At 47.9% G+C, this 22007-nt stretch overlaps 1 protein-coding gene across 5 annotated transcripts in view; it reads left to right on the top strand.

The window, feature by feature from the left end:
* The window catches only part of NMNAT3 (nicotinamide nucleotide adenylyltransferase 3), a 115262-nt gene that overhangs the window by 35760 nt on the left and 57495 nt on the right, over nucleotides 1–22007 (top strand). For 2 of the 5 annotated variants that reach the window (XM_084753419.1, XM_084753418.1), the window contains exon 2: nucleotides 20625–20774. The exons of 2 other annotated variants lie outside the window; for them this stretch is intronic. In XM_084753419.1, the coding sequence (XP_084609545.1) occupies nucleotides 20666–20774 (109 nt within the window). In that variant the 5' untranslated portion in view covers nucleotides 20625–20665. The remainder of the gene's footprint in view (nucleotides 1–20624; nucleotides 20775–22007) is intronic. One more of the 5 variants, XM_084753420.1, reaches the window with a different exon arrangement.

The raw sequence follows: 22007 nt of genomic DNA, 5'->3' as shown, positions 1-22007 counted from the left end.
AATAAAAAAGGGCTTGATCATCTATTTATAATGCTAGCACAGGAAGGGCAGAGATAGGCAGACCCCCCCCCTAAAGGTAAGGGAGGAGATAGGAGGCTCCTAAAGTTAAGGGAAGAGATAGGCAAACTCCTAAACATAAGGACAGAGATAGACATACCCCTAAAGCTAAGGACAGAGATAGACATACACCCTAAAGCTAAGGGTGGAGAAAGGAGACCCCTAAAGCTAAAGGCAGAGATAAGAAACTTCTAAAGCTTAGGGTAGAGATAGATATGCAGGCCAGATAGGCAGACCCCCGCCATCTAGCCCAGCCATTCACTGAGTACTAAGTTTAATGAAAGACCCTGTCTCAGAAGATAAATAGAAAGCCACCAAAGAAAGCCCGATGTGATCTCCAGCTTCCACATACACCTGCAGACATGTGTAAGTTTCCTCCAAATGAAAACATTGTGTCCTGATGAGCAGGCAAGTGGAGGGTATGAGACTCAGGAATAAACAACAGACAAGTCTCAAGAAGTTCCTGAAACCAGGTTCAAAAAGCCTCTCCCAAAGGCTGCACAAGTGTAACCTGTATTGGAGAGGAGACTCTCTAACGCGTCTAGCCTGTAAGTTTTTGCAGAGAACTCGATAGTAGCAGTGTCCCTGAGAAGGGATCCAAGCTGGAGTGGGCTTTTCAGTGACCCAGCTGCCTCTGAGTCATTCAGACTCCTGTAAGCAACCCCAACCCACACTTCTGGAAGTAACCCCAATAAAACTCATTGGTTTACTAAGTTGAACTTTGGTGAAATGACTACTCTGTTCTGTCAACAGTGCCCTATCTGAAATGAATAGATGTTTGTTCATAACGTCATAGAATACTCAATCATACAGCAACATGTGTGTGCATGTGTACATGCATGCACATATAGTCATTGAAACCAGGGTGTTTTAGGATAGCTTTTGTACAAAGCTACATGCCTCCTACCAATACCTCTGTGATAAATCAGTTTCCAATAACTGCTATAACAAAGGACCACAAACTTGGTAGTTTAAAATGTACATATTTACTCATAGTTCTGGAGGCTAGGAGTCTACAACCAGAATCCAAAAACCAAAATCGCAACGTCAGGGGACACATTCTCATGGGTAGCACCAAGGGGAGTCTGTTGTTTGTTTTAGCCTTAATGGCTTCCAGCATTCTTTCTTGATCAGGGTTGCCAAGAGGAACAGTACACATAGAATGCGCATATATTGTAAGAGGGAATTTATTAGATTGGCTTATACAGTACAGACTGGAGAGTCCAGCAGTGACCATCTACACACTGGAAACCATATGAGACCCATAACCGCTCAGTCCACACATCTGGATGCCTCTGCAGTCCCAGGCTGACCTGGAGACCTGGAAGGTTTCTAGAGAGCCATGGTCTTCAGTACACATTGGAAGGCTGAAGAAATGGAGCCCAGTGTCAGTAGAGGATGGTGACACTAGCAACAACAGCAATGAGAGATGCACTCACCAGCAAGAAGCCAAGGCTAACAGGCATACACAGCTTTTTTCCCCTCAGCCCTCTTTATATCCAGCCCACCATATAGAAGGTGCTGCCTATTCTGAGGGAAGAGAACCTTGCCCAATCAACAGTAAATTCTCCCTGGGAGCCCTCTCACAGACATGCAGACGTGTGTCTTAGCTAACCCCAAATTCCATCAAGTTGTCAATCAAGATAATTGTCACACATCCCTTAGTTTGTGACCCTGTTACTGCTGTCCTCAGTACCTCCCCCAGGTTCTCCCATTGTTTCTTCACACAGGTTTCTCTTTGTATGTCTCAAATCCCCTTTTCTCTCCCTCTTATAGAGACACATAGCACCCTCATCTCAACAGCCTCAGTGACATCTGCAAAGACTTTTTTTTATATATATAAAAGTAACATTTAGTCTGTGGTCTATAATATGGTTTATTTGGGGGCATTATCCTGTGTGGGGTTTTGGGTCTTAGTTTCCAATATAATTTATGACTGGGACATGCTTGGTGTTTCCTTTGAGCTCTTTAGAAGAATGTCTATGTACAGAGAAGCCAGGTGTTTTGCTTTGTGCTCTGAAAACTTGGCCTCAGAGGTGAGATGGCAGAGTTGGTCAGACAAAATCTCCAGCTGACACACTCCTTGAACCAGAGACTGCTGGCATGAACATCATGCACTCTGATGCACCTCAGCACGTGGCCTGTCGGCTCTTTAATTAGAGCTGCTTAGCTCTGTGACCTGTGTATGGGCTGAAAGGAGGTTGAGAAGCTGCCTGCCCCCCCCCTCCACGTAGAGCAAACTACACTCAAACAATGAGATAGTTTTCAGACTGTCCAGATGGACACACGGGTGTTCGGGTGTTCTACTGTTAGAAAACAATGGAGGGCATTGGACAATAGCAAGGGCGGAAGGCCAGGGGAAGCGCATGCCTGTCGGGCTAGAAGCACCATTGAAACACAGGATGAGCTCCTGGGCTCACATTGATTTGACAGTGCTCAGCGTCTGTGCCTTCTAACTCTGATCCTCCCCATGAAAGGCCAGTTAGCAGTTTTGGACTCAGCCCTGGCCTGGTCATGTAAAAGCTAATGTCTTATGCTTCCATTTCTCGATTTCACAGCAGACGCACATGTTCCTAAACTGTGGGGCTCAGCATACAGTGTGCATTCTAGGATTTGGTCCAAATGGCTCAAATTACTGCCTATCTCAGCAGAACTCCCTTCGGCCATGGCTTGTTAATATATTATAGAGACATTAGGACAGCAGTTCAGGAGTGTGCACAGGCAGGTGCGGAGCATGTTTCCCTGAAGAGCTCCCCTGCCAGATAGAAGTGGTCTGCGTGATCGTGATGGAGAGAGATGCTGGCCATGTCTGTTCAGAGCTGACCTGCAGAGGGCCTTGCTGGTGTCAAGTGCAGGTTTGTAGTCTCAGTTAGGCCAGGGCATGCTCCTCAATAGTGCTAGTGAGTCCCAAAGAATAACAAGGGAAGGGCCTCACCCTCAGCGAGGCTTCAGTCATGACTGGAACTGCCCACCAGCCAGGTCTCATTTCCACACAACACAGCAGTGATCACACATGCCTCTAGCTAGGTGTTGGGTGAGCACAGTTAGAACTGCTAATTAGTCACAGCCACAAACTGGGCTCAGTCTCTGATTTCATAGACCTCTGCTTGGCTTTGCAGCTGTCTGCTCCTCGCTATGGTGGTCTGTTCATGGCTCAGTGAAGAGAAGGTAGGCTGCTGGGCTTCTCAGGTCCAGAGGAGATGGTGTTGCGCGAGGCTGGCGAGAATGGCTCCGTACTTGGTTATGTCGTCCCCACTGTGTGTGATGCCCTGTTTGCCTTTGTGGAGAACCTGCCTCAGTTTCTACCTCACTGGTATTTTGAGGCCCTCACATTGTCCTCTTGTGGCCTTGAGAAATTTGGCAGCAGTGATAGCTTGTTTCATATTGGGGTAAGTGAAAGAATAAACAAACTAAAACATAGGTGTTGTTTTTAGAATCCATGTATGTGTGTATGATGTGGGAGGTATAGTGTGTAAGTGTATATGATGTGTGTGATGTATAGTGTGTAAGTATATGATGTGTGTGATGTGTAGTATGTGATGTGTGTGATGTATAGTGTGCATGTGTATGTGATGTGTGTGATGTATAGTGTGTAAGTGTATATGATGCGTGTGATGTATAGTGTGTAAGTGTATATGATGTGTGTGATATATAGTGTATAAGTGTATATGATGTGTGTGATGTATAGTGTGTAAGTATATGATGTGTGTGATGTGTAGTATGTGATGTGTGTGATGTATAGTGTGCATGTGTATGTGATGTGTGTGATGTATAGTGTGTAAGTGTATATGATGTGTGTGATGTATGGTGTGTAAGTATATGATGTATGTGATGTGTAGTATGTGATGTGTGTGATGTATAGTGTGCATGTGTATATGATGCGTGTGATGTATAGTGTGTAAGTTTATGTGATGTGTGTGATGTATAGTGTGCATGTGTATATGATGTGTGTGATGTATAGTGTGCATGTGTATATGATGCGTGTGATGTATAGTGTGTAAGTTTATGTGATGTGTGTGATGTATAGTGTGCATGTGTATGTGATGTGTGTGATGTATAGTGTGTAAGTTTATGTGATGTGTGTGATGTATAGTGTGCATGTGTATATGATGTGTGTGATGTATAGTGTGCATGTGTATATGATGTGTGTGATGTATAGTGTGCACGTGTATATGATGCGTGTGATGTATAGTATGCATGTGTATGTGATGTGTGTGATGTATAGTGTGCATGTGTATGTGATGTGTGTGATGTATAGTGTGCAAGTGTATGTGATGTGTGTGATGTATAGTGTGCATGTGTATATGATGTGTGTGATGTATAGTGTGTATGTGTATGTGATGTGTGTGATGTATAGTGTGTATGTGTATGTGATGTGTGTGATGTATAGTGTGTAAGTGTATGTGATGTGTGTGATGTATAGTGTGCATGTGTATGTGATGTGTGTGATGTATAGTGTGTATGTGATGTGTGTGATGTATAGTGTGTAAGTGTATGTGATGTGTGTGATGTATAGTGTGCATGTGTATGTGATGTGTGTGATGTATAGTGTGCATGTGTATGTGATGTGTGTGATGTGTAGTATGTATGTGTATGTGATGTGTGTGATGTATAGTGTGCATGTGTACATGATGTGTGTGTAAGTGTGGGTGTTCTCATGCCACAGCTTGTGTGGAGGTTAGAGGATAGTCTTGGATGTCGGTCCTCGGGCCTCACCATCCCCTCTGTTTGAGGCAGTGTCTCTTGCTCACGGCTGTATGCACCAGGCTAGCTAGCCTGTGAGCTTCTAGGGATTCTCCTGTTTTCTGTCTCGGGGCTGCTGGGTTACAGGCCCACACTTGAGGTTCTGCAGATTTGAAAGCAGGTCCCAATGCTGATGTACCAAGCACTTTGCTCGCTGAACCCTCTTCACGGCCCCTGTTAGAATTCTTATATTTCATTTTAAAGCTTGTCTAAAAATAACTACTCTAAGAGGATTTGAGATCATATAGGAAAGGCAGCTGTCACACCATATTCCTTGGCAAGTTTTGTTTCTTCATTGCCAGAATCTTCCTTCCTCTAAACAAAAAAGAAGCCTAGCTGATCTGTGAGTTTATGGGACAGACATGGCATTCAACTCCTGCTCGGCCCCACATGGTTGCCAGGAACCCATTAACACCTGTTGCTGTAACTCCCGAAAGCTTTTATGTCCTATAATCCAGCATAGCTCTGGGTGCCCTTCCCTGCCTTGCCTTCACCCCTAGTCCCACTGTAGGCTCTTCCCACTAGGCTCAGGATGCCCTAATCACCTTCCATACAAGGGCAGCCAGGCCACACTTGCATAAACAGTTTCTCTCGTCTGAGTTTTTTTCTGTCAGGAGTAATATATTTGTGTGGAGTGTGGAGCAAGTGTGGTCAGGGCCTTGGAAGTCTTCCTGACGGTCCCTCAGCTGTTCTTCCCCTATAGTAGTTAATGGGTCATCGAGGCAATCCTGAATTTATCTTCATATTTTTCAAGAATGGCAAAGGAGCTGACAGTTCACCCTCTGTACAAATTACTAAACTGGCATTGGGCAGCCTCACACACACTGTAAGAAGACATAGGAATCCTGGCAGAGACAAAGGATGTAGCAGCTGTAGCAGCATCTGGGTATCGGGATTTTCCTGTGCCACTATCTTCTACCGCAGTTCCCCAAGGTGAAGGGAGGGTCAGGTGACAGCTTCATAAGCAGTGGATTTGGTTACAAAAGAACGGCCATGCCAGCTAGTTTTGTGTCAACTTGACACAAGCTAAAGTCATCTGAGATGGGACCTCAATTAAGAAAAAGCCTCCATAAGAACAGGCTGTCAGCAAGCCTGGAGGCATTTTCTTAAATCGTGATTGATGGGGAGGGGCCAGCTCATTATGGGTGACTCCATCCCTGGATGGTGCTCCTGGGTGCTATAAGAAAGCAGGCTGAACAAGGCATGGAGAGCAAGCCAGGAAGCAGCACCCCTCCATGGCCTCTGCATCAGCTCCTGCCTCCAGGTTCCTGCCCTGACTCCCCTCAGTGATGGACTGTTACCTGGAAGTGTAAGCTGAAATAAACCCTGTCCTCCCCAAGTTGCTTTGAACATGGTGTTTCATCACAGTGGTAGTAACCCTAATTAAGACAAGTCCTACGCTTCAGGATCCCAAATATTTTATGAATGACAGACTTGCCTGCCCTTCGTTCCAAAGACAGGCATCACCTTCCTTATACCGCTCAGTGACCACAGCTGCCTCTGTCCTGGAAGAGGACACCATCTCTACCTTCCACAACTGCTGCTCACAGGCTAGTTAGATGTTTCCAGCCTTCCACTAGGACACTTTTTCTTGCTCATTTTAGTAGCATGGAGTCCATGCAATATCATGTGCCAATTTGTGCCCAAGGTCCAATTCCTGATAAAAAGACCTCCCAGAATCCTCTATGTCTGCTAGTGACTGGCTCTATTCAAGGTGGTAGTTGATCTCCTGTCTTGAGTCCCAGTTTGAGGAATAAATATTTACAAAGTGGAGTTCCAAGCTGCATGAAATGAGTGTATAAGAAGCAGATGATATACTAACATTTGGGGGTGTTTGTTAATGCAAGTTACCTGTCTTCTCTTAACAGTCAATCAAAGTAACTCAGCTGGGAAGTTCTTCGTTTTGTGTGCATGTCTGTCTAGCTTGTTAGCACATTGCTATGGTCCCACGGGCACCTGTAAGCAGGAGTAAGACCAGAGCTGTGGATCCTGGTGTCACCTGCAGAAGTGAGGGCAAGAGTGAGGGAGGCATGGGGCTTACTCTGTGAGCTTTGGAGACAGATCTTTCTCATGTCCTTTTTCTCCCTCAGTTGATGGTAACCTCCGCATGGCCTCCTTTCAGACTCAGGTGGTTCTGAGGTTTTGGCTGGAGCATATAGACAGCTGAGCCCTCAGAACATTGCTAAAACTTTGTAATCTCTGATGTCTGGAATTAGTCCAAGTGATTTGAGGGTTTGCTCACTTGTAAGTGTTTGAGTGTCGTGTCCACACGTTGCAAATCGAGAAAGTCAGCTCTGAGGGACAGCTGTTCTTTGGGAAAGACCCATCTACGAGCACGAGCTCCTTGCAAAACTCTTGTGTTTCATTTTTGTCAAGTACCAGGAAATGATTAAAGCACCAAGCCATATGGCAAATGCCCACTTGAAGCATCACAGCGGCACTGGGTAATGAGTCTCTTTTTGGGGAGTCAATGTGGCAGCGTCTGGGTTTCTGTGATGCAGACAGGAACAGGCTTGCCTCTGTGCATTTCAGGTTTCCACAGCCCTGAGTAAGGACTTTTCTACCCATGAAAAATTCATAGAAAAAATTAACTTACAGTAGATTTTTTTCCTTAGGTGTATTTTTCTTTTCAAATGATATGCACTTGAGTTGCTGCATATAAAATGAACTTAACTGAGGCCACAGAAACTTGTGAAATTTTTGCGTTTTCTTTCTTTCTTTCTTTCTTTGTGCTACTTAGATCAACATTCTTTAGCTGTCTCTCCCTCAGAATCCTGTTCAGTTGCACAAAACAGGAAAAAGAAAGAAAACAATGGTAGCGTAGTAGGGTTTTTCTCCTCCATGTTGAAGACACCAAGAAGTCAGCGGCCTCAGGCTAGTGTGGTATTAGGCTCCTGTTTGTCTTCGTTCGTTCTCTGCCCAGCTGGAGTTGGCTTTTGTCCTCAGCATCCAATATAGCTGCCCTACTCTAACCATCACATTGCAAGCAGCAGGGACGAGGGTAGGAGAGATGAGTTTTGTTCATTTTGGTTTGCTTTGGCTTGCTTTGTGACAAGGTCTCCCCTATGTCACTCAAGTCAGCCTGGGTCTTACAGTGTGGTCCAGGCAGTCTCAAACCCACTGTCCCACTGCCTCATCATCCCACTGAGTGCTGGGATGATAGGCATGGGCCTACCCCGTGCTCAGCAAATCACATTCAGTCTCTCTCCTGGAGATGTCCTAGCTAGTCAGCCAGCCTCTCCCTGCTTCCCAGGCAACTGGAAGGGTAGTGGTTGTCCAGTTAGAGGCAAGGAGTCAGTGACTGACTTGAAGGGCATTAGTCTCAGGCAGTGACCAGGAGACTCTACCCTATCTGAGCTCATAAATGTTTGGTCTCCTCTTTGAGCCATACCTGGAGGGCAAGAGCAGACTTTACATGGTACCATCTCACTCTCATGGGATCTCTTGCTTCTTGTTTTCTAGAAGGAAAAAATTAGCTAAGAGACAAACAACTGAGGTAAGGATTGGCTTAATGATAGAATTCTTGTCTAGCAAACACAGGGTTCTGGGTTTAATAGCAAGAGGCATAGACAGTTTGGTTGGTTTTGTTTTGGTTTTTTTGTTTTTCTCCCAAGACAGGGTCTTACTATGTAGCTCTGGATGTCTAGTAACTTGCTATGTAGACCAGGGTTGGCCTAGAACTCACAAAGATCTGCCTGCTTCGGTCTCCCAAGGTCTGGGATTAAAAGAGCATGCCACCAGACCCAGCAAGATGTAGACAGTTTAAGCAAAGGTTTATGTAGCAAAGTAAAGGAGACATCCTAAAGTGAGATGAGAGTGAGCTGCCCTGAAAGTGGGGAGCAGCTCAGTGGGTTCTGTGGTACAGATTTGACAGGTGCCTATGACTATTAGGCAAGTGGTATATTCATGACATAAGGTGACTTCTTTCTTCCAGGTCACTGTGGATCAGAGCTCTCTTTAGGGTATTTGTTCCCATGATCCTCTAGGACAGCCCTTTGGCAAGCAGGGCAAACCACAGTCCAAATGATACTTATAATGAAGTCAGGGTCCTCTGAGGATGCAGACCCTTCATTAGTGTGTGTGTGCAGTGATTGGGTAAGTGCCCTGGTGCCCTAGTTTTAGATAGAGCGGGAAGAACCTGTCTGAAGCCTCAAGGATGCTTAAGGACAAAAAAGTCTAGGAGACACGGCCACCAACTGCAATGTGCCTTGGTTACTTTATATCCAGCTCCCTTCTACTGTGTGTCATGAGGCATGCAAGTCTGAGTGGCCTATGTGACAGCAGGAGGATGCAGGTTGTGTGCCCAAGGGCTGCCAGGTTTTACACATAGGCAGCTAGAAAAATGATGGGAACCTTTTTCCAGCAGAATAAGCAAGCATCTGGAAGCAGGTGCAGAGATGGGGAACTGTGTGTTAAGCACCGTGACGGGGACCAGGCAAGGGCTCGGAAGGATGCTGTAAAGCGGAATAGGAGGAAACCAGACCCAAATGAGGCAGGTCGTTAGGAATGGAGTCGCTTGTCTTTCACGAGATGGCTTACTTCTGTGTTCTTGTCCTCAGTCGTTAAAAATTCACACCTCTGCACTACCCAGTCTGATCCCTACTTTAATCAAGTCCCCCAACCAGCAACTGCATTCTGCCTGTCCACGCAAAAGAATGAGGAAAACCAACGCTGCCCCACAGCCTAACTAGAAGAACTGAAAAGCCTGACTCTGCTTGCTGGGCTGTGGATGGTGTGACTTTCGCTTTAATAAGTCTTGACAGAGTGCTGTGTCTTCAGACTTCTCAGCTTGTAACTCTTTCCTCCAAAAAGAAATGAACTGAAAGCCCCCCTGGACAGCATCGTTTGAGGCCTCACTCAGGACCTGTGGGAAGGCTATCTTCCAATTACGGTCAGTCACAGCCAGGCCAAGCTGCAAAGGGAGCTAAGAATATGGTTGGCTGGTACCTCTCTTACCCCAAAAGTGTTGGGGGGAGAAGACTGCCTCCATTAGCAAGGCTGAACTGCTAGATCAGTGTTCTTAGTGTTCATGGTAGGAAGCCCCCACCTCATTCCAAGGCGCCTGGTGCTTATGCAAGGCACATTTTCATAAGACAGAAAGGTGGTCCACAGGCTCTAATCCAGGAGCTGGTCTGACCCACCTCATGCCAAGAAGATGCCCACTAGTGACCCTGAAAGGCCCTGTAGCCCGGTATGAAAATAAAACTAGAAAAGAACAAGTAAAGAAAACAGCCACCAAATTGGACCAAGAATTATTATAACACTGTTCTGCAGTTAGACTTGAGCTTGTAGGAAGAGAGCAGACTGTACTCCCCTCTGCCCAGCTTTCCTTCTACCTCTAGAACCACTGTGAATTAGCAGAGAATTCAGACTACAGTTCCACACCCTACCATTGCTATGCTTTCATCCAGGAGAAGACCCATCCCCTGACCAGGAGGAGAAATGGTGAAAAGACTCCCCAACCCATACACACTGCTGCATACTCCCAATAACCTTGCGCCCCCGACAGGATTGTGTCCTTGTTCAATCACACCGGCAAGACAGGAAGCCGTGTATCTTCCCTTGACCAAGGTTGGGGTGGAGGGTGGGCGTGGCAGTGAGGAATCCATACTGGAAACCCTGATTGATATATACAGTTCTTCCACAAATTAAACCAGCTCCATGAACTGGAATTGCCACTATTGGAACAAACCGTCACCCCTCTAGGTAAGAGAAGGATCTGAGACCAAGCTGTCCAGAAGGGGAAGTGACTTCTCCACTGCTCAAGTCGAAGGAAGGATTAACAAATACAGGACACTTAATAGGGACCAAGCTGTCCCCTCTCAGAAACCTGAATGGAACTTGGGAAGTAAAAGGGGTGACTGGCTCAGGAGCCCCCTGCTGCCTTGTATCATAGAAGGGCTCTGAAATACTCTCGGGTTTCCCTCATCTGTCAGGACGACAAGGGCTCCCCCAGTGCCTTCCTAAACACACTTCAGGAGGCCAGAGTAACCTTCACCAACACAGAGACAGGACCACCGAAAAGAGGAGATCCTCCTAAGAGGCGCATTTCTCACCCACTCATCCCCAGACGCCCCTGAGTGCTCCAGAAGCTGTGGTCAGATCAAGTCAGTCCCAAGCTGACTTAGTCCAGGTTGATAATAGTGTTACAGTCAGGGACAGGAGAAGGCCGGACAAGAGAGCCGATAGCTGCTAATGAGAAACAACCTGACAAAGGGTCCTCCCACACCCAGAAACCCATCAGGCCTGGAGACTGTTCCTCTGTAGACAAGAAGGCCACTTTGGAGGGATGTCCACGAAGACAAAGGCCGCTGCCGAGACCCTGACCCAGTTTCAGGAGGATCTCTGGAGGATTCGGTGCTCTGGGGACCAGTTGGGTTCCACATATCTCCCCTTAGATCCTGTGGTCCCTATAAAAATGGAGGTGTCCAAAGGGTCTCAACCAAAGGAGGTTAATCCCAGACCTCCAGTTAGGTAACGAGGAAGTGGCCCCTCCCTCGCTGGGGGTCACCAACCCCTGGATCTTTATGACCCAGCCGCCTCAGGTTCAGCCTACTAGCCGGTGCTTGATCTTTTTTCTTTTCTTCCCCCCCCACACCCCACACCCTGCACCTCCCCCTCCCCCGAGACAGGGTTTCTCTGTGTAACAGCCCTGGTTATCCTAGACTTGCTTTGTAGACTAGGCTGGCCTTGTACTCACAAAGATCCACCTGCTTCTGCCTCCCAAGTGCTGGGACTAAAGGTGTGTCCCACGCCTGGCTCAGTGCTTTATCTTAAGAGTACTCTTTTTTGCATCCCACTTCACTATTAACCCAAACTTAATTTGCATTTGATGCTGCTCTCTTGGAAAGCTGGCTAGGTTATATGTTCTCATCTATTTGATGGAGCCCTCGCCCTATATTTAATGGAGTGGACATATCCCAAAGCTACCCTAACCTTATAAGTAGATGGCCTCCTGCTCTGTGTGTGGGCTGACTGAAGAGACCATGTCTTGAGAGACAGAGCTAATTCTTCGGTTTTTACATGACGGGGGCTAAAGGTTTCGTGGTTGAAGGCTCAAGTATGTCAGACAAAGGTCTCAAACTTAGGTCTGGTTTTATCACAAGAAACTGGCACTCTGGGAACAGAATGAATCCAGCCAATCTCAACCCTCCCCTCCCCCAAACTCCCAGCTGAGAGCCTCTGGGGGAGTTGGGATGTTGCAGGGTTTAAATCCCTGGATACACAGAGCTGGCTAAGCCCCTCTGTCGGGTTCTAGGCCTAGGCCGAAGGTCTTAACCAGATAGAACGGACCTTCCAGAAACGTAAGTTTAAGGATATAAAAGCATAGGCTTTCCAAGGGGTAGCCAGACTCTGCTTGGGATGCCCTTCCCTCACAGGAGTCTGTGTGCTGGCCTGTGTCATGTTATTTTCACTTGAATAACTCTCGACTCGGTTCTGTGTCTTTGGACTTCTTGTGTTGTTATACCTTACTCGAGGAAGAAAGAAACTTCAGGAAGGACCCTGTGGTGCTGTGAGTGCGAGTCACCTCCAGTGGCTCACGTCCCAGTTGAACTGTTCGGAAGGGCTAGGAGATGTGGCGTTGTTGGAGTACCCATGTCACTAGGGGTTGGCTTTGAGGTTTCAGAAGCCCACACCAGGTCCAGTGTCTCTCTGCCCACTGTCTGTGGATCAGCACGTCAAACCCTGCTATCCACAGACTGACATGGGACTTCCTGTGGACTTCCATGACTTCCCATGACTCCCTCTGAAACTGTAAGCACACTCCCAATCTAATGCTTTCTTTTAAAGTTGCCTTGGTTCTGGTGTCTCTTCATAGCAATAGAACAGTAACGAAGACAGACCCCCCCCTCCAGATGGCGTCCCCTATCGGGGCCAGGCACTGTGCAGGGCTTTGCCCCAGTCCTCATGAGAGCTCTGAAGGGGTCTCTGTAATCATCTCCACTTTGCGTGGATCTCGCTGAGGCTTGGAGAAGTGACCAAGGCTGTTGACTAGAATGCAAGCCTTAGCCTTTCCCTTCCAGGTGCATTGAAGGATTAGCCTCAATATGTGCAGCATCCTTAGCGCAGTGTGGAGCCTATTGCTCCGTAAACCCAGTAGCTATTACTAAGCTCCACTTAGAGCGGCAGCTGAGATGAGCCCCAGACTCACACAAGTGTGGCATGGCAAGGGAGCTCCCTCCATTCCTCGGAAACCTTTGGAAAGTTCTCAAAACTGAAGCTGCCTGCTTCCCTGGGACTCTCATAATTAGGATGAGTGCTTAATTGGCATGTTTGTTTCCTCTAAGGGGAGGCTGGCACAGGATCTTCACAGCGACACAGAGGCCTGTGCCTTTGTTCTTAGCAGTACTGGGTGCCCATAGCAACAACAGGCAGAGCCAACAAAGTTAAAAAGAAAAAATGGCTGAGTTCTCATGGAGGTTGATTGCCTCAGAGAAGTTGACACATTCACACAGATAAAAATGATCACCCAGGCTCTTGAAAACTGTGGCTACCAGCCCTCCCCCAGCCCCAGATGCAAACCCTGACTCTTGTTCCCTTTAAGATGAGGAGCCTGGTCAAGAGGTCTGTGTAACGAAAGGCATGGAGGAGGACTGTTGAATCCATTTCCATTCTGCCCAAAGCCACCTGCTTTATGTCTGTAATAAACAGGATGTTTGCAGCCCCGTTCCGGGGTCTGCTGTCAGAAGCACTCACTGCAGGGGAGGGGAAATTGACAGCCTCCCAAGCCATGAGCGTTAACACGTTATTTCTGCAGCGATGCGATGGCTCTTAACCTGCCTGGCTCCCTTTCCTTCCCGTGTCTCAGTGAGGACCTGAGACAAATGGCCACGGTGTGCATGATGGGTTGGAACTGAGTGTGTGGGACACCGGCCAACTTCAAATTACTTGGCAAGTGAGGTCAGATGTGCGCAGGAACAAAGGCTAGCTTCCTGGGCATGGAGACCACCTGACCACCACCAAGCCTGAGGACCAAGGCAGGACGAGGTCCTCGCAGGGTCCCTGAAGGCCCTTTCTGTAACATGGACCTGACTAAGCAGGTCATCCCTGGTTTAAAATCTTGCTGAGGTTTCTCCTCACCAATAGGACAAAGCCTGTACTTGCCGTGTTTCTGAGCCTGCAGTATCCTCCTGCCTCTGTATCCCCCGATGCCAACCAAGCCCCTCACATCAGCTCACACCCAACGGCAGCCCTGCTGACACCTTGTTCTTTCCTGCCTTCTGTGGTTTCTGTCATAGCACATCTCTGCCTCACGCAGGCTGTGTTCTCCTCCTCACCACCCTGCTTCCTGCTCTCCTCTGCGCCCACTGGGAGCTCATGGGCAGGCTGCCTCTAGACAGTGGGTGCATTTTCTATGGCTTCCTCCACAGTTGACCACAGACAGTAATTCTGAAGTCCAGAGTATGCTAGGAAAGTGGTAGCGGGCCTTAGACACCCGTGTCCCCTCTGAAGATTCTGAGGGTCTGGTTTCCTTGCTGGAGGCTGCTTACTTTGTTTGCTGTGGGCCCCTTCCTGCAGACTGCCTTCTTAGCCATTGTTTCATCGATATATCTTGCCTTGATAAAACGGGCTAGTTAAGATATCCGCCTTTTTTCGTGGCTGTGGTAGTTTGAATGAAAATGACCCCCATGGGTTCATAGGGAGTGGCACTATTTGAAGGATTAGGACACATGACAGTAGGTGTGGCCTTGGAGGAAGTGTGTCACTGGGGATGGGGTTTGAGGTTTCAGAAGCTCAGGCCACGCCCAGTGCCACGCTCTCTTCCTGCCATCTGCTGATCCAGGTGTAGAACTCAGCTACCTCTCCAGCGCCATGTCTGCCTACGTGCTGCCGTACTTCAAGCCCTGATGATAACGGACTAGCCCTCTGAACTATAACCCAGCCACATGTAAACAGTTTCCTTTATAAGAGTTGCTGTGGTCGGGACTGGAGAGATGGCTCAGTGGGTAAGAGCACTGGTTATTCTTCCAGAGGTCCTGAGTTCAATTCCCAGCCACCACATGTGGCTCACAGCCATCTATAGTGAGATCTAACGCCCTCTTCTGGCATGCAGGTGAACATGGAGGCAGAGTACTGTATACATAATAAATAATAAATCTAAGAGTTGCTGTGGTCATGGTGTCTCTTCCTTGGTATAGAAACACCAAGACAATGGCCTTGTGTTTAATCCCCTCTGCAAAGTGCCATACCACGTAACCCAGCATATGTCCAGGCTCAGAGGATTAGGACGTGGGTGTCAGGCTCTGTTGCCCTGCCTCCTGTGTGAGCTGTTACACTATAAGCCCTCTCCCTCCTGATGTTGAATTGTCCCTTCCATCCACAAGCCAGAGCTCTCTGAGGACAGGGGCTGCTTCTGATTTTCTTTCTGTTGTACCTGATACTCAGGTCCAGACTCTAGTGGATGCTGAATAGGGTTGTCTGGTGGATGGAAGATGGGCAGTGTCAGAGGCCTGGCCATGGTACAAAAGCTGGATAATCTTGAAAACTTGCCCTGATGTCCCTTCAGGGCAGCACTGTGGGAGAGTGATCCGGAACACACAGGAACTCTGGGACTATAGGGGCAGAGTGACCACAGTTAATTTTCACTTCTTCAAAGCAGAGGAGTGACTCTGGAGTTACCCGGTGTGGGTGGGACTTGGTTCAGGATATTTGATCACACTGTAAACCCGGAGATTGTGCTGTTTACTAGAAATGCCTGTTTCCAGTTGTGGTGTGGCTCAGCTCTAATTCACACCTTTAATCTAAGAGCTTTCTGATTGAATTAAATAAAATTAGCCATATGTCAACAGGGAGAGCAAGCATGCAGTTGAGCAGGAGTGACCATAGGGAGGAGGAGGACAGGAGGACGCTTAGGGACACACGGGAACTATAAGGGAGAGACACTTGGCCTCAGGAGGACAGGAGGACAGTTAGGGACGCATGGGAGGTATAAGGGAGAGACACTCGGCCTCAGGAGGACAGGAGGACAGTTAGGGACACACGGGAACTATAAGGGAGAGACACTTGTCCTCGAGTGTTTTGAACTGCTGTGGAAGAGAGCTGCTTTTTTTTTTCCTTTTGGGGTGTCAGGTGAGGAGGAAGGTCAGCTGGGTGCTTTCTCTGCCTCTCTGAGCTAGCAGGCTCTCACCCCAGCATCTGGCTCCCAGTCTTTATTGGTAAGAGTGAACATTTGAGATTTTCTTAAAAAACAAAAAACAAAAAACCAGGCAATAACTCTGTTGACAGAATCATTATGTTAAAAATGGCAAAGCAGGATAGGTTTGTTTGATTTCAGTCTGAACTGGTTGAGTGGACTGATGAGTGTGGGGGGGGTGGGGAGGTGGGGTCTTCGGAGTCTAGGACATCAGGAATTTCTGTTTCTGTCCACAGAAGGCCCAAGGCAATAACAATGGCAACAGAATAGGATCAACAACAACAAAAGCGAGTTAACCATGTAACAAAATGGGTTGGTCAGGGACAATGGCCTCACTGATGTTACTGGAAGGTGGGAGGGTGGGGACCAGCAGAAACCACACACTGGGACCCACCTTCCACTGGGAAAGAGCCACGGGCGAAAAGGCTGTGCCTCCATGCTTCTGTGGAAATGCTTGCAGGTGCACATTTGCTGGGTGGAGGAGGAGCCATAGGTAGACACCCCAAGAGCACCTTAAAGGGCTGAGGAGAGCCTTTCAAGGGGCTTTACTCCCATTACAGAAGCAGCAGGCTCTAATTGGCAGGCAGACGGTCATTCTCTGACTGACTGTGAGGTGGGAGGCCGCAGCTGGAGAGGGGAAGGCAGGCAGAGCTGGCATCCACCCTGACCCCAGTTAATGATGAATTCCAGGAAGAAAGCCTCAAGGTGTTAAATCCTCCAGCAGCAATTATTGCTCACGCTGCAGGCATCCACTGAGTGCTTATCGATGAGCAGTCTTTCCCAATCAGAAAGCTCCCAGGCTTCCTCACCCCACTAGACACCATTTAGAAGTGAGGGCCGCTGGGTCTGAGGGCATCTGGTGAGGCCAGCTCTCAAGCCAGAGCCAGGTGTGTTCTCTCGCTTGACCCCTACAGTGAGTCGATGCTGCCTGAGCCTTGTGGCCTTGTGGCCTTGCAGCCTGTCTTCCTCTGGGTTTGCTTGGGAAAGGGCTTACCTGAAGCTGGGGGCATGCGCCAAGGGTGTGGAGTGTGCTGGCCTTGTTCTTGAGCCAGCAGGGCAGCCAAGGTCAGGTGCAGCTGGCCATGAGCTGGCTGTTTCCTCCCAACCCAAGATTGGGGTTGGGGGGGGGTGGGGGGGTGGAGGGGACAGGTAGGGGCATGGAACAGAGTCACTGTTGGAGCAGTGTTGCTCAGTATGCCCATGGCAAGGAAAGGGACAAAAGAGAGGCCCTTAGTAAAAGCCATTTGTTCCTCTCAGCATGATACTTTTCCACAGTTAGTGCCACATTTCAAACAACTGTAATAATTTACCTTTGGAAAAATGAACCAAAACTCCAGGTTACCTGAAATGTTGTGGTTATGTTTTTGGTTTTTGGTTTTGGTTTTTTGGGTTTATTTATTTATTTATTTATTTGGTGCCTCTAAATATTTGTATTTTGTCAAAATGAAGAAAGATATTGAAAGAAAGGCTTCACGATGGCTGTAGAAAACACATCCTTTCCAGATGCTCTCGTCATGAGGCTGCGCTTGTGGACAGCTCTTTGAATATCTCATTAGACCACTCCACTCCCCTAGGAAAGAAGCCTGCAGCAGCCTGGAGCCAGTGGTTCTTTGCACACTGTAGGGGGCATTCCTGCTGTTTAAAGGAAACTTGGAGAGGCCAGCTGTGCTGCATCTGGTCTGTGAGGCTGCATCCTCACAGGCTGCTCAGAATACACCATGAACAACTTTCCTGCACTGCAGAGTACACTAGGCCTTCTCATGGCCAGAGGCAGGACCCCTGGCCCGCTGGCAGAGCCTGCTTCAGCATCCACCAGCCCCATTGCAGTCAGGCTGCTTGGAGCTCAGATCCGTGGATGAAAGGCTACTCCTGTTCACACAGGCCATACTACCCAGGAGCAGGAAGCACACTGGGCTTTTCTTTTTTCCCCTCTTCTGTAATGTGGCATGTGACCTATTTAAAGGTACAGCCCAGACCAGATGACCAAGTTCCAGGCACAAAAGCCATCTTGCTTTCAGCCCTCTCAGCAGCTTTTGTATCCCAGCTTTTTCCTGCTATGGATTAGCTAACCCCATCCCAACCCCTTCCTTGCTAATTTCTACTGGAAAGGCTGTCCAGCCTCCCTCAAGGCTAGAGGGGTGTAAGACCTAGTTCTGACCAATGACCCAGAAGCAAACATCTTCAAGGAAACACATTTTTAAATGGTTGTGTTCTGAATAAGAGGGACAGCCATTCTAGTCCTTGCTCTTTTGGGGTGCCTCGACCTGAGGTCCTGGCATTTGCTGCAGCAGTAATCTTGTGACTATGACGGGAAAGCCAAGAGCACTAACTGCAGGTCCTCACTGAACCTGTGACCCAGCATGCCACTCAGAGGCATGCTTCTTCTGGGCTTTCTGCCCTAGAGAAACAAACAGCCCTCCGTTTGTCTCAGCCACCAAAGTTAGCCCTCCATGACTTGAGTCAAGCGGGCCCCTAGCTCCCTAGGAGGCAGTCAGTAGACAGGGAGGGAAGTTCTAGGTGCTGAGTACTAACAGCTGTGCTGGGGGCTGTTCTGATTGGGGAAACTGAAATAGCTTTACTCTTTAAAGGAAGGTGTCATAGGGAGCTGATGAAGAGCCAGTGACAAAGTTTGCTGTTGATAAGTCAGCAGTAGACAGAAATGCTTGGGTATGAGCCAGGTAACATGGGCAGCAGGGCCCAGGTTACACACAGGCCTCAGGTGCCTTGACTGAGAACCCTCTAAGTGTGGCCAAGGCCACCATAGCAGGAGGAGTAAATACCTGCCTCCTGTGGCCAGGCCACTGTGTCACTTACTGTTGCTGCTAGACAGATTACCTCTAAACTGTAGCCGCTTCAAACAACATGTAATGAACTTATTAATTTATTTTTTGTCTTGGTTTATGGTTCCCCCAGTGTCCATGAGTCAGGTCTCCAGGTATAGCTTGACCACATCTTTTGACCCAGAGTGTCTTAGTTAGGGGTGACTATTGATGTAGTGAAACACCATGTCCAAAGAAACTGGTAGGGAAAGGGTTTATTTGGCTTATGTGTCCACATTGCTGTTCATCACTGAAGGAAGTCAGGACAGGAACTCAAACAGGACAGGAACCTGGAGGCAGGAGCTGATGCAGAGGCATGTAGGAGTGCTGCTTACTGGCTTGCTCCTCATGGTTGACTTAACCTGCTTTCCTATAGAACCCAGGATGGCACCACCACTATGGGCTTCCCCATCATCACCAATCAATCACTAACTAAGAAAATGTCCACAGGCCTGCCTATAGCCTGATCTTACTGAAGGATTTTCTCAGCGTAGGCTTCCTCCTCTCCAGTGACTCTAGCTTATGTCAGGTTGATATAAAACTGGCCAGCACAGTTGTCTCTGAGGTGTTCACATGGCTATAGTGTCACCTGAAACTTGACCATGAAAAGATCTGCATCACACTCACATACATAGTTGTGACTGACACTGTCTCCTGTGGTCTTTGGTGACCGTAGCTCTCCCTCGGTCCCTGGCCTGGTCAACCTCCCTGTGGACAGCTCACAACATACAGTTGGCTTCATCTAAGAGCAAACAAGAAAGCAAGAGAGATGAACAAGATGGCAGCTAGAGTCCTTTTGTCACCTTATCTCAGAGTTGGCATCCCTACCTGTTAGCTGTCTTCTGTTAGCAGCAGGTTACTAGCGCCAGCCCACACTCCAGGGGGAAGGATTACAAATAAGTAACTACCAGGAAAAAAGACCCCTCTAAAAGCTGCCTGCCACAGGGGCCTGGCTGTCTTTCTCTTCTTCCCCCTGGCTGAGGAAGGGAGGAAACTGAGGCTCAGAAAGAAGCTGTGGTTTGTGAGCTGCTGTCTTCTCACAGGCCCTGAGAGGCACAGCAGGAGTCAAAGCCAGGCCTGCCTTGAGTGATGCTCCAGCACACTGCCTCCAGGGCTGCATAGCCAGAGTCCAGAGAGCTACCGGCAGCTAGCCCACAGGCACCAGGCTGATTCTGTCCTGCACCTCAGCGCTGCAAGTCACGGAGGAGGGAGCTGGGCTGGGCTGGCCTTTCAGAGCCCTTAGGGTCCGGGTAAGGTACAGTGGGTGAAATCATGCTGCCGTGTTTGCGTGTCTAAAGAGATAGCCTGTCTACAAGCTCCTCACAAACACTTGAGGGGAACACTTACTTGTAGAGAGTGTACACAAAGTAGGACAATGAATATCCAAATGTGTGCACAAACTGTTAGTATTGGGGAAATATGGGTAAAAAACACCATACAAAATTATTTCAGAATATAAAGGTTTTCAAAAGTGCCACCCTGGAGTCTATCACAGATGGCATTGTGGGAGTCACGCAGACCTCTTTTGGACCCCCAGATGATGAAAGAGAGCCCAGGGAGGAAGTCGGGAAGAGCAAATACAGAACCTGAGTTTGGGCTGCCTAGATCCCAGACCGCCCGGAGCTGCTGAGGTCCCTGAGCCACACAGTGTCCATTCGAGACCTGCAGAGGGTTTGGAGAAAAGGTTCATGTCTCCATATGATGTGTAGTGGTAGACACAATCCCTGGACTACGGGGTCTCTCCATAAATGTTATTGTTGTCGCCTCCTCGTGCATCGTGTAGTGTTGGGTCATGGCTCTGTGGTTCAGACACTGATCTAGACAGTTGTCTCCATGCTAAGTTCCTGACATGAGCTTTTGTCCCTCCAAAGGCAGAGTGGCCACTGCAGTGGGTGCGGATGCGTGTGGCAGCATGAAGAACCGAGTCCCTGTGGTGCTTCTGGCCTGTGGTTCCTTCAACCCCATCACGAATATGCACCTGCGTTTGTTTGAGGTGGCCAGAGACCACCTACATGAAACAGGTCAGTCAGAGACCCCAGTGCTAGAGACCTGATGGGTCGGAGCTTGTCTGATGGTGTCGTCGTCACCATCAGTAAGACTGCTTGGTTGATTCATTCTGCACCTCAGTTGTAGGCTCCACCTCCTCCACCCTGAGCAGAGGGCTCAAGCCCCTTAGCAACGTAGCGTGAGTTCATCCCTGGCCACAGCTGATAATCTCACACTCCGTCCTCCTTGCCCACCTAACATTGTCCATGAATACTATGACGACGCGGGGAAAGGACAGTTTAGGGAAACTGTACCCCACCCAGTGCCTCCTGCATGTTCCCCACATTCACCCACACTTGTCTTTGAAAGGTCCTGCTCCCTGCAGCAAGTAAACAAATGTTCAGTAATGGGGACTGACATTTCTCCTTCTGAAGAATAGGTCTTTCTCTATAACAGACTGTTTTATGTATTCATAAATATATTTTATGTCTGCTTTATGTTTTCATAAATGTGTTTTGTATTACTGTGTTGGCCAAAATTTTTGCCTTTAAAGGCATTTTTACACCAAAATCAATTCCTATTTATTTTTAATATAGAAAAAGTATTTGAGTAACATGTCAGTCATTCACAGAAATAATACACAAATGTTGGCTTATTTTTATAGAAAATGACTTTGTTTACAAAACATACTTTTATTGCTGAACAAATGATCATGTATGTCTATCCACAGTAAGCAAATGGCTTTTACAAAGGAATATTTTGAAATACAAACAATGTAGTTAAAATTGCTCATTGGGCATTAGTAGGCAATATACCAAAAAAACTATAAATGTCCAATAAACTTGAGGATAAATACTCCAGATCACTAGGACACAGTGAAAATGCAAATAAAAACATGAGAAACGTGGCCAGGTTATATGCATGATGAGGGTAGAGGCTGTGGCTTCAGCACAGCCACAGAATTGCCACCACCTGTCACTGGGCTGTTAGTTGCTTCCCAGTAAACATCAGTTGTAGGAGCCAGAAGTCTCATCCTGTGAGACTCGCAGAGGTTAAAGACTGGCAGAGCCCAGGGCTGGCAGCACAGGGAGGAAGCAGAGCCCTGCTAGTGAGCCTATCAACCAGAAAGCAGCTTTGTAGAGCAGCTTGGTATCCAGTCACAAAAAAACAAAAAAACAAAAAAAAAAGTATAGAACCAACATCCATACTCATAAAAGTAGATAAATCAGTCATTGAAACCAAACCAGAACCAGCAAAGGCTGAAGCAG

The sequence above is a fragment of the Acomys minous genome (assembly GCF_964271855.1).
Source record: "Acomys minous genome assembly, chromosome: 13".
NCBI classification, from domain to species: Eukaryota; Metazoa; Chordata; class Mammalia; order Rodentia; family Muridae; genus Acomys; species Acomys minous.
This window is presented reverse-complemented; position numbering and strand designations above follow the sequence as displayed.